General features: G+C 37.1%; 1 protein-coding gene across 2 annotated transcripts in view; it reads left to right on the forward strand.

The window, feature by feature from the left end:
- Positions 1 to 11,770: 11,770 nt before the first annotated feature.
- LOC106871739 (succinate dehydrogenase [ubiquinone] cytochrome b small subunit A, mitochondrial) overlaps positions 11,771 to 13,549 on the forward strand; it is a 47,444-nt gene continuing 45,665 nt past the window's right edge. For both annotated transcript variants that reach the window (XM_014918357.3, XM_014918358.3), the window contains exon 1: positions 11,771 to 11,830. In XM_014918357.3, coding sequence (XP_014773843.1) covers positions 11,797 to 11,830 — 34 coding nt within the window. In that variant the 5' untranslated portion in view covers positions 11,771 to 11,796. The remainder of the gene's footprint in view (positions 11,831 to 13,549) is intronic.

The following is a 13,549-nucleotide window of genomic DNA, read 5'->3' on the forward strand; positions in this document are numbered from 1 at the left end:
CACTAGATTACCCCCACCTCCAGAGAGGTTCTGAGAAAAGGAAACGAACGATTGAGCAAGAGAAAGAAATGCATGGCTGAAATTTTGCATATCAGGAGAGAGGACCATTTAAGTGTATACGGGACAGATATTTATTCAAGTGAGCCCGAATAGCGGTGTCGCTTTGCGTGCTAGAATGTGCAGTCAGAAACTGGGCAGTACGAAAAATGAGCTAGTGCATATGCACGAGTGCAGGTGCCCTGTAAATTAAGCTCAGGTGAGTGAGTGAGTGTATTCTCAATCCATGATATCGAAGATCTTCAATGCAGAATTGCAGTGTATGAAATGCCTTGAAGGTTTTTCAGAAGTGAAATGTGTCTGGTGTTGTCATGGGTAATTGATGAGGTTAGCAAGAACGACAGTGTAGCATGCTGGGGTGATGCGCGAGACAGGTAATTTTCTCCATTTATTACGCAACCAAACAGGTCTAACAGAGGGAAATTATGTTGAACATGAGCGCAGAGCATGTGAACATCCAACGTGCATAGGGTCGGGAAAGGGCTGAGCTAGTACAGGCGTGTTGAAAAACAAGGCAGTAGAGGCATAATAGAGTTGCGTGTGTGTGTGTGCAAATGCGTGCGCAAGGCTGAGGTAGTAATGCTAGTGCATTGATTACAAATACAATGTACAGTGTTTAATATGCCAGTGATTAAGGCAGTACTGGATATACCAGCTGATGCATGAGGTATTAAATGCCTTGAACGTGCAGAAGCAAAAGTGTGGTATACTGGTGTGTTGTAAGGGACAAACAACTTTCACTATGTATACGTGGCCGACCTAGGATCTTACAGAGGCGAGGGATCTTTTTTAAAACGGGGGCCACATTTTTCATTAACGAAACACTTTGAAACTTGGAACACTGGTAGAATGTGTCATATAAAACATCTTTTTCTCTTAGTCTTCTTAAAAAAAAAAGAAATCCATAAATTATTCCATGTTAAAGTTGTCGTATTTCTGTAATTTCAACCAATCACTGACGTCCATTCAGCCGATGTACATTAAGTGCCGACTACATAAACAAACGATTCTGAAACAATTAACCCTAACCCTAACCCTAACTCTAACCCTAAACCTAACCCTAGGGTTAGGGTTAGGGTTAAAGCAAATTTAAAATGAAAAAAGCAAATAAAACGAAGAATCGTGTGTTTATGTAGTCGGCACTTAATGTATATCGGCTGAATGGACGTCAGTGATTGGTTGAAATTATCGAAATAAGACAATTTTTTACATGAAATAAATTCGAATACAAAAATATTTTTCTGTTCTATAACACAAAATAGATAAGTATACGAAGTTTGAAAGTCTTTCGGTACCAAAAACACTACGTAAAACATTAATGAAAAATGTGGCCCCCGTTTTAAAAAAGATCCGAGGCGAGTTGTGTCTACAAGGGCACAGGGAGCAGGAAAAACAAGCAGGAAAGGCATATGTGGTGCATGAATGTGACAGTGTTAGCATGTATGTGTGTATGAACAATGTGTGCAGATGCATGCGCAAGGCCAGGCGCTGAGGAAAGGTGCCTGCGTGTGTGTATCTAACAATACAAACATTTTCAAAGTGAACAAAAAAAGAAAGTACATGCAAAATATGAATAATAGTATAGAACATTCAAAAAGATATGCACATGAATTTAGTTGTTTTAGTGAAACGAGTCGTCGCGGAATTTGTGCATTGTACATTGCATCGCAGTATAATGCTTCTGTAGCAGGTCGAACGAAGGTGCATCAGTAGACAGTGGTTCTCTGTAGACGGGTTCACCAAATGTATGTGACAACTGTACATGCAAAGGTGAAGGCTGCAATTCTTTAACTCGGGGTCACCAATGTAACGACAAAGATTTATTGCAACGGCGTGTTGTAAGATGTGGAAGATGAACTGCAGTTGAAGTTGTAAAGAGATATTTATTTACCGTTACTTTGTATATATCCAAAACCACGATGGGTTGGTATGTATAATTAGTAAATGGAAAAGCATGCGAGGAAAAAAAGAGTTAATTTCGGCCTATGTGTGTGTACACGATCTCATAGTAGTATAGAGAGATATGGGATAAATGTAGAGAATAAACCCTGTTACTGAACACATGCATAAACATCAGCACAAGGAATATTGGTGGGAGCATTCCCATCAAAATTTTTACCAAGTGCAAACGTAATAGGCTGGATATTGCTCTTTGGGACGAACAAGAAAAAATTTGTACTGTCATAGAGGTTAGCTGCCCTGCTAATGTGAATATTTCTTCGAAAATTAAGGAGAAAAAGGACTGTAGTGAAACTACCTCTCTCACGGTTATATATTACAAATGCGAGCGTAGCAGGAAACAACTCTTTCCCGCCTGCTGTGTCATCACCTGACTGACTATTATTTGCGCGGGTAAATTATCTCCAGTCCGTTCGCCCCAGGACGCAAACCGACCAACCGTAGCCACTAATAAGGTCACGTGAGAGAGTGTTTTACTGATGCTCTCTGGAGCCTATCTGTACCTATAAATAGCCTAACTTATCCCCGTCAATTCGTCGCGGCTACAGATCTCTAAGATCTGGTCGTTGACCAATACGTAACACCAGCCAGCCAGTTTCCAGCGACGACATCAACAGCATCGTTCAAGTACGTACTACAAGCATCGTCGCCAGCGTCAACATGACTTCTCCACGTACACAAGCTACCAAACAGCCACCGCAGCTTCTCAACTCTGTTTGTGTGATTTGCTCGCCACAAAATTAACAGCCAGAACTCAACCTGCGAAGAACATCTGTATCAAGAATCCGGCCCGGCATCGAAGCCTCAACATCACGACAAGTGACTTAGCTCTGCCTTAACCATAACCTCTTATATACAGACCTACAAATCTACTGTGTACCTTAACAGAACTGGTATCTTATTATCCTGTGTTACAGACTCTTTCTATGCTTCGTATCTCTTGCATTCACATACATATATTTGTATACACACTCTTTTGTTTACATGACGGCCTGTCTTATATTGTGTTTTATTATATCGCATTCACACACACACACAGACATACAGTTTAATGCTCCAATAAATCTTACTGTTATTCATCTTTATCGGTTGCGTTCCTATCTTTTATTTTACTGGCACTCCTTCGCATTTCACATGCGAATTCTCTATGTTATAGTATTATAACATATATCATTATATTTTGTGTCGACCGTGTGACGCGTTTAAAAAGGAGCCTGTTTTCCATTCGTCACCATTTCTCCTTTGGTTCGCATGGTCGTTCTTACAAGACAACTACAGATAACTGCTTTGAAACCTGCAGCTTCTATATTCAGATCATAAATTTTCATTTACACCAATAATAACTAATGCACTTGGTTTTAATCGTATATGCCTGTAGTGGATCTTGCATGCATGAAGTGGATTCGATCCACTATAGCCAGGAAACAATGTCTTCACCACTCGACCCTTCCTAACCTCTTCTACATCACCAAAGGCTAGAATAGAGATAACAAGACCACCAACTAAATCTATTGTTCTCAATAATATATCTATCCTTCTGGATTGTAATAAAAACAAGAGACCCCATGCAAAACGGCAGTAGTCGCTTGGCGACAACAGAGCGAAGCAACTAGTGATAACTCAATTAGTTAGTGAACGGACATCTACAGATATAGTCACAAGCAGGCAGCCATTAAAAGACAAACGACCAGAGGGAGAAAGAAGGTTACAACCAGCCAACTATGAGACACAACTTCCCTCGACTCTATAACTATCACTAGCTCGCATTCTTTTCTCTGTAACATTACCACATCTCTCTCTATATATATATACTACTATGAGAATGTGTACACACATATACAGGCCGAAATTAACTTTCTTTACCTTGCATGCTTTATGAACTATGTTATACTATTACACTAACCTACCCGTCATGGTATGGCATTTATTAAAGTAACGGTAAATAAATATTTCTTTACAACTTCGATCACTGTTCATCGTTCATCTCACAACCATTATATGCCTAATTGACAATTTGGAAAAGCTACGGTTTTCTGAAAAAAATAAATAAAACTCAAGACGGTGCTCCAGCATGACCACAGTCAAATGACTGAAACAAGTAAGAGAATAAAGGAATAAGAAAACGCCCCATCTCACATGTACATTACAAAGACAGTCTTGTTAATGGATCAGTAATAATATGCAGTAAAATGAAAAAAAAAATCAAGCACATAACATTTATAAAGAACGAATATCAGTTCTATCGCCTGAGATTTGAAACCGCATCTCAGAATTACTGGTCGCACTTTCGCCTGCTAAATCAGTTTGCACCGGGGAAAAACTTCTTTGAACTGTCAATTGAAACAATGACCGAAGAGTTTTTAATGACCAGCTAGATGAAATTAAATTCAGATGAACCAGATCTAACCTGAATATTTAGCTAAGGTTTGTCCATCTTTCTTTCGACTGCAGACTGTTATAAATATGACCAGCCAGCCAAAACAGGTCAGTTCCCTGCTCATGATCATGATAGCCTGTTGCAGCCGGTTTTGGGACTGAATGAGAAACGCTGTCACTGGGTCAAGCGAAAACTACTGTAAGCATCTCTCCTTTCTCCCCTACTCATTTATTTCACACTGACATTCATCTACTCACACGTGATTAATCTAATTGTCATGCCTACCACATTTACGAATTACCCTTTCTATCACATCTGTCATACACCCTTTTCTCAGTAGTAATTTCACAAGGCTAAGTAGATTGTCAACAAATGTATACCGTTAAAATTATATACTCTTTTACTTGTTTCAGTCATTTGACTGCGGCCATGCTGGAGCACCGCCTTTAGTCTCGCAAATCGACCCCACGACTTATTCTTTGTGAGCCTAGTACTTATTCTATCGGTCGCTTTTGCCGAACCGCTATCTTACGGGGACGTAAACCCACCAGCATCGGTCGTCAAGCGATGTTGAGAGGACAAACACAGACACACAAACATACACACACACACATATATATACATATGATGGGCTTCTTTCAGTTTCCGTCTACCAAATCCACTCACAAGGCCTTGGTCGGCTTGAGGCTATAGTAGAAGACACTTGCCCAAGGTACCACGCAGTGGGAATGAACCCGGAACCATGTGGTTGATAAGCAAGCTACTTATCACACAGCCACTCCTTTTCATCGTGGTTGATTTATAATTGTAAATGTAACGAAAATAAATCATGCTGTTTGGAACTTCGCCTTTGAGTTACACACTTTTCAACAAGAAGACAAACTCTGCAAGAATCATCATCATCATCATCATCAGTTACATCCGATAACTCCAACCAACACATCGTCAGATTTTGGGGCATCTTCGTTACACATTGTTTTTGTTAACTACGTGAAAACAATAGAGCTTTGTATTTAAAAACCAGCCCCTTCTTTACAGGAAGATTTCAAAGAATTAAAAAACCCAGAAAAGAACGCACACATACTTGTTTCACTCGGGTTTTAATCGAATAAATCAACCCCGGGGCTTCTTTTTTTAAGTGCTGTGTGATGTGAGGGCTAAGAGGAAATGAAAGTGTCACCTCTGGATTTTGCAAATGATCACTATACCAATAGGTAACTGGACAGAATAAATTTACAATCTATGAATGTTTTCCATTAACTAGTCACTCATCTGGGAAAGCCTTGAAATCAATGTTACCATTAGGGGACTATGTGTGACACAGTGATAATAAAAAGACTCAAAGGAGGTCTGCAACCAAAAAACTTTACTGAACACTTTGCAACTGAATCAGTAGAGGCAAAGATGCCTCTCATTTACTTGACAATTTATGCATCACATTGTAGAAATCACAATGTAAGTATATCTCAAAGCAAACTCTTACATGTTTTACCATTGAATTACAAATAATGCTCATCTTTTATGCTTGGGTGACCCTATAGCTTCCAAGAGTACAACTGTATTCGTCTTCGCTTAGATAAAATGACTAAATTGTGGGTGTTAAGTCCGCATAAAGGGGTCTTTGTAACTTCTAAGAAGATGAAATTTTAGAAATATTACTTTATTTGTGTCTAATATTTATGGTTAAAATTTCATCAACAGCAAAAATATATGAATTTTCATGGAGGTTATGACCCTTATGCTTAGAATACAATTTCCGAATTTCATAAAGATCCATTCAGTACTTTTGACCTAGTTTTGGATCATAAAAATGACTAAAATTTGGGAGCTAAGGCCCCCATTAGGGGTCTTAGAATCCTCATGAGAAGTGGAAACTGAGAATACTTCTTGATGTGTATCAATTACCCATGGTTGAAATTTCATCAACATTGAAAATTTATGAATTTTCATGGGGGTTCTGTCCCCTTTAAGCCATCTCAAATTTAAACCAAACATACTGCATTATACCCGCCCTTATGCATTGAATGTAAGTTCCAAATATCATAAGAATCCATTCAGTAATTTTGGTCTATGAAATTGTATGAAACACACAGCATTACCTTTCTCCCTAGGCTTGGATTTTGTGTTCCAAATTTCATTAGGATCGGTGCAGTAGTTTTTGAATGTATAAGTAACACATGAACACACATAAAGACATTGACTTTTATATAATAGATATGAATATGCACATATACATACATGTATATATGTGTGTGTGTATTATATATATATATATATATATATATATATATATATATATATATACACACACACACAAAAAGATTGATAGATACAACTGAGTGGACAAACAAAAACATGAGACACTGCCTAGTGCTTTTTTTTTATTTTGATAAGCCTGGTACTTATTTTATCAGTTACTCCTTGTCAAACCAGTAAGTTATGGGGATGTAAATAAACGAACAGCAGTTGTGAAGCAGTGATGAGGGAGAAACACAGAGACAAAGACACACATACACTTACATATATACATACATAATATATACAATTGATTTCTTTCAGTTTCTTTCTACAAAATCCACTCACAAGGGTTTGGTTGGTCTGAGGCTATAGCAGAAGACACATGTCTAGTCACCATACAGTAATACTGAACCCAGGACCATGTGTTTTGGAACCAAGTTTCTTACCACACAGCCACACCTGCACCTATGTGTGTGTGTGTGTGTGTGTATGATTGTGTGTGTATGGGTGCATATATGTATGCATGTATATATGTGTACATATTACATGTACATCTATATATATACATCTACACATACATGTATACATATACATCTATATCTATACATCTATACATATGCATCTATATATATATATATATATATATACATGTATACATATATACATCTATATATATACATTTGTGCAGATATATATATATATATATATATATATATATATATATATATATATATATATATATATACATATATAAACTTAGATATGTTTCGACCAAAGATTGGTCCAGGCCATGTCTAACTTAATAGCATCACCTGATAGGATTATCTAAATCCTTTTTAAGTCAAGTTTTGTTTATGGTCCATTCAAGTAGTGAGTTGTATCCAGGTATGGGTGGCTTATCTGGTATTCCTTGAAGAAATCTGTCTAGACTCCTGATAGGATCCTTTTCCTCTTTCATCTCTTTTGGGACAATGTTAAACAGGGCAGGGCCTGTTGAGGAAAAGAAATTATGCCGCAGTGTACTTATATGTTGTGATCCTGAATTGGGCAGGGGAGGTATGGCCCGTGGTCCCAGCCTTAGATGAACCTTGAAACTAATATTCAGGTTGTTTGGGCAATGCTGGCGGTATATTTTCCACATCGTACAGATGATGTACTGCTTGCGGTAGTGCTGGGGAGAGTAGGGCTTTAAGGCAGTCCCAGTAATTGAGATCAGTCATGCCTTCAATTCATTTAGTGAGTGCCCTCTGGGGTGATTCAATCCTCGAGATGTTTTGTTTTGTATGGGGAGACAAGGGGCAGCAGTATTCGAGGTATGGCCGTACAAAGGAGGAGAAAAGTGGAATGACGACACCTTGTATTCTGGACCGGAAGGTTCTTAAGATCCAGGAGCTCATCCTACAAGCTAATATATATATGTTATATATATGTATGTATGTATATATGTATGTATGCCTGTATATATGTGAGATAAGTTTCGCTTTAATAGTTTCAGTATTAAAGTGAAACTATCAAAGTGAAAATACCTGACATTACAATGCAGAGATGTTATTGTTTTACTTTTGACATGTAATACTGAAATAGTGGAGATTTGATATTGCTCTGGGCTTGCACTAGGCAAGAAGTTAAAAAATTTTTTGGCCTATGACACTACATGGACCCTAAGTAAGGCATGTGTAAAATTTGAATGAAATTGGTTGTGTAGTTCTCAAGTTTTAGGGATTCACACATACATACATACAGACAGACAGACAGACACACATTCTCATCTTTATATATAGAGATATATATGTATATGTGTATATATATATATATATATATATATATATATATATATATATATATATATATATATATATATATATATATATATATTTATATGTGTATATATATATATATATATATATATGTAAATATTTAAATATGTATATGTATATATATTATATATATATGTATATATTTATATATATATGTATATATAATATATTATTTATATATAATATTATGTATTAATTTATTATATATATATATGTAAATATTTATACATGCATGTGTGTCTCTCTCTCTCTCTCTCTCTCTCTCTATATATATATATATATATATATATATAGTCTGTCATACCGGCCATGACGAAGGGAAATAGCCCTAAAACTCGAGTCGCCTTTATATATATATATTTATATTTATATATTTATATATTTGATCCTTTATATTGAACACTCAATATTTCATCTACATTCAATACTTTCTTTCATGGTGCCATCCATTTTTATTTTATTTTATTTTATATTGTATATTGTATATCATATTATATATTGTATATTCCATATTCTATACCCCACATTAGTTCTGCAGGAATATAAATAAAACATAAAAAACAGACAGTGTTGGAACTCTTTTAAGCAAAATAATATATATATATATATATATAATATATGTATATATTTATATATATATATGTATATATCTATATATATATATATGTATATATTTTATATATATATATATATATATATATATATATATATATATATATATATATATATATATACATATATATATATGTATATGTAGGAAGGTAGATAAAACACAAACCCCTTCAGGTAGATGGCCCTGCTCAGTATGTAGAAAAGGAGTAGGTAGTAACTCTATAAGATGTACCCGGTGCAAGCTATGGACACATAAGAGGTGCAGCAATATCAAAGGCAGGTTAACTAGGAAGTTAGTTTTTGTATGTGGCAGATGTTCAGGTACAATAAACACTGTAAACAAACAGGAAACAACTTCTATCTCATTCCAGGGAGAAAAACTAGAGGTAGTCGATAGCTTCCGCTATCTGGGTGACCAAGTTAGTAGTGGGGGTGGGTGCGCTGAAAGTGTAGCTGCTAGAATAAGAATAGCCTGGGCAAAGTTTAGAGAGCTCTTACCTCTGCTGGCGACAAAGGGACTCTCACTCAGAGTAAAAGGCAGACTGTATGACGCATGTGTACGAACAGCCATGCTACATGGCAGTGAAACATGGGCTGTGACTGCTGAGGACATGCGTAAGCTCGTAAGGAATGAAGCCAGTATGCTCCGTTGGATGTGTAATGTCAGTGTGCATACCCGTCAGAGTGTAAGTATCTTGAGAGAAAAGCTGAACATTAGAAGCATCAGTTGTGGTGTGTAAGAGAGACGATTGCGCTGGTATGGACATGAGAATGGTTGAGGATAGCTGCGTGAAAAAGTGCCACACCCTAACAGTTGAGAGAACCTGTGGAAGAAGTAGGCCCAGGAAGACCTGGGCTGAGGTGGTGAGGCAAGACCTTCGAACATTGGGCTTCACCGAGGCGATGACTACTGACCGAGACCTTTGGAAATGTACTGTGCGTGAGAAGACCCGGCAAGCCAAGTGAGACAAAGTGAGATCGTTGCCAGTACCCCTGGACTGGCTCTTGTGTGGGTAGCACATAAGATGCACCATTTTGAACGTGGCCGTTGCCAGTACCGCTTGACTGGCCTTCGTAAGATTTTCGAGTGAGATCGTTGCCAGTGCCCCTGGACTGGCTCTTGTGCAGGTGGCACAATAAAACACACCATTTTGAGCGTGACCGTTGCCAGTACCGCCTGACTGGCCTCCGTAGGATTTTCGAGCGAGATCGTTGCCAGTGCCCCTGGACTGGCTCTTGTGCGGGTGGCACATAAAAGACACCATTTTGAGCATGGCCGTTGCCAGTACCGCCTGACTGGCCTTTGTGCGGGTGACACGTAAAAGCACCTACTACACTCTCTGAGTGGTTGGCGTTAGGAAAGGCATCCAGCTGTAGAAACTCTGCCAAATCAGATTGGAGCCTGGTGTTGCCATCCGGCTTCACCAGTCCTCAGTCAAATTGTCCAACCCATGCTAGCATGGAAAGCGGACGTTAAACGATGATGATGATGATGATGATATGTATATATTTATATATATATGTATATATTTATTTATATATATATATGTATATATTTATATATATGTATATGTATGTATAAGTATATATTCGTATATACATATATGTGTATATATATTTAAAAAAAAAATTTTTTTTACTTGTTTTAGTCTTTTGACTGTGGCCATGCTGGAGCACCGCCTTTAGTCGAGCAAATCGACCCCAGGACTTATTCTTTAGAAGCCTAGTATTTATTCTATCGGCCTCTATTGCCGAACCGCTAAGTTACGGGGACATAAACATACCAGCATCGGTTGTCAAGCGATGTTGGGGGACAGACACACAAACACATACATATATATATATATACATATATACGACGGGCTTCTTTAAGTTTCCGTCTACCAAATCCACTCACAAAGCTTTGGTCGGCCCGAGGTTATAGTAGAAGACACTTGCCCAAGATGCCACGCAGTGGGACTGAACCCGGGACCATGTGGTTGATAAGCAAGCTACTTACCATACAGCCACTCCTTCGTCTATATAAATATATGTATACATATATGTTTACATATATATGTTTGTGTATGTGCCTGTATATATATATATATATATATATACATACATAAACATACAAATATATCTGTATATATTTATACATATATGTGTGTGTGTATATATATATATAGGTACTACTAAAGCAGCAGGGTCCTGAACGCGCAGTCGCGCGACCGCGCTAGCTAGTCGTGAGTGGTCGATCCTAGCCCTGAGCCTGTCCCTAACCCTAACCTGCGTGTGTAAATGAATATATGTTTAGGGTTAGGGTTAGGGTTAGGATCGACCACTCACGACTAGCTAGCCCGGACGCGCGACTGCGCGTTCGGGACCGTGCTGCTTTAGTAGTACCATATATATATATATATATATATATACGTACATGAACATACAAATATATATATAAACTGTCCGACGAACAGGAACGTGAAACTCTGAGTAACAGTTTTTGCGATATTTCAGCTGCTTTTAAATAAAGTATATATATATATATATATACACACGCATATACACATATATGTATTGTGTCGCTCTAGTGTGTGAGTACCAATAAAGAGAAGGTAATAGAGATCGAGGTAACAGTGAGGAAAAGGGAGAGAATGAAACAGCGTACTGTGAGGTAAACTGGCAAACTATAAAATATACGCACATTCATAGAGAGAGAAAGAGAGCGAGAGAGAAAGAGCGAGCAGAGACTCTTCGATGGCCATGTCGCTTCTACGGGGATGTATTCGCGGTAAGTCTGGACTATTAACAACAGCAATTATAAAAAAAAATCTTCACCTAAGTTGTTATTATATGTGTATTAACTCCTAGAGAGAAAAGTATCATCATTTACTGCACTACAAGTTTTATAATAACCGTTGTTGCTTTTGTATATTATCTCTTTCACTACCAAATGTCTGTTGTTCGTCTTCTTAGTTCTCAGTACCCTGTAATCACCCTTCACTGAACAGGTATTTGTTGAAGGAGTAATATGATTTTTGTAATTATTAGTCTCAAGGGTAAATAGTGAAGATCACGAAAGCCAGTTCATAAAATGTTAGTAAGCAAAACAATTATATAAACATTGAAATATATTGGTATATTCAGTACTTGGTCCCTAAAAGAAGCAGGGGGAAGTAATAAAAACCCAAATAAATATATATAATACTGTATATATAAATATTTATTATATATAGGAACGAAGGTGTGTGTTATCTAACCAATTGAAGGAAGGTCGATATGCAAATTGTAAAAGCTAAACGACTGTGAAGTACCCTGTTACGGGTATGACCGGTTTTATGCGAGCTTCCCATCTCCCTTCAAATAAATATACCACTTCATTTTCGAGACGGTACCATAGGGCGACGATGTATTATGTAGACAGAACTGAACGCATTAATAAGGTCGGTCGGAAAGACGGGTTTGTGTGTGTGTTGTATATATTTGTTCCTTTTAAATTATGTGTTAGATCCCATATATGTTTCTTGTTTTCGTTTCTAAATATCGTATGCATTTGTTGTAATTGCGAACACACGCTCACAAAATAAATATTTGTGTGTGGTTGGTATTGAAATGTGATGGGCGAAGTGTTGAAAATAGTATAGGCCAAGCCAAAATCTCGGTTTAAGATATTTTTCATTAATACTCGAGAGGAAAAGGTGTAAAAGTCATGATTTTAATTAACTGTCTTGTGTTAGATGTTGTAGTTTAATGCTAGAAGGTCGCCCGATTACTTGTCAGTAAAATTCACGAAATTGAGCTTGTGGGCAAGTATACTTTATTATTAAACTAATTTTTACCGACGTAAACCATTCATAAAACTAAACCTGGTTTCAAAGGATCTCCAGCGTCCGTTTAAAATAAATAGAATCGTTAAACTGATGGAAAAAAGAAAAAGATGTTCTTTACATTCCGAGTTCAAATCCCTTCGAGGTCAACGTCGCCTTTTATGATTTCAGAGTCGATTAAATAAGGCGCAAATATTGAGGTCGATTTGATGCTCCTCAAAGGCATCCTAAATGTGAATGGAATTAAACTCAACTAGCTTAAACAAATAGGCTTATACATGTAGGTAATCTTAGAGGATAGCGGTGTCAGTTGAAATACAACCAACAATAAATCAATGTAGTTGGTTGGCTCTTACGTAAGGTCCCATAAAAATGTTCAAATAACCTTTAAATGTTATTTTTTGGTATATGTCAAGTAGGTTTTTTTGTTTTGTAAATAATTCAAATCATATCTTGAATTTAGTTATCTCTATTTGTAGACTACAGCCGAAAGCCTCTACGACAGAACGTAGTAACCTCTACACGCTTAGAAGAAATAGCAGCCAAATCCCTTAAATCACTCCCCATCATTTTAAAACAGAAAGAACACACTCTACAATGTAGTCTTAGAATATGTCTGTGTAATGTGTTTAATTATGTTGGCTCTGGGTTAATTAAGGACTATACAACTCACTTCTTTTTTC

This window comes from Octopus bimaculoides, chromosome 2, assembly GCF_046866305.1.
Source record: "Octopus bimaculoides isolate indiv1 chromosome 2, ASM4686630v1, whole genome shotgun sequence".
NCBI classification, from domain to species: Eukaryota; Metazoa; Mollusca; class Cephalopoda; order Octopoda; family Octopodidae; genus Octopus; species Octopus bimaculoides.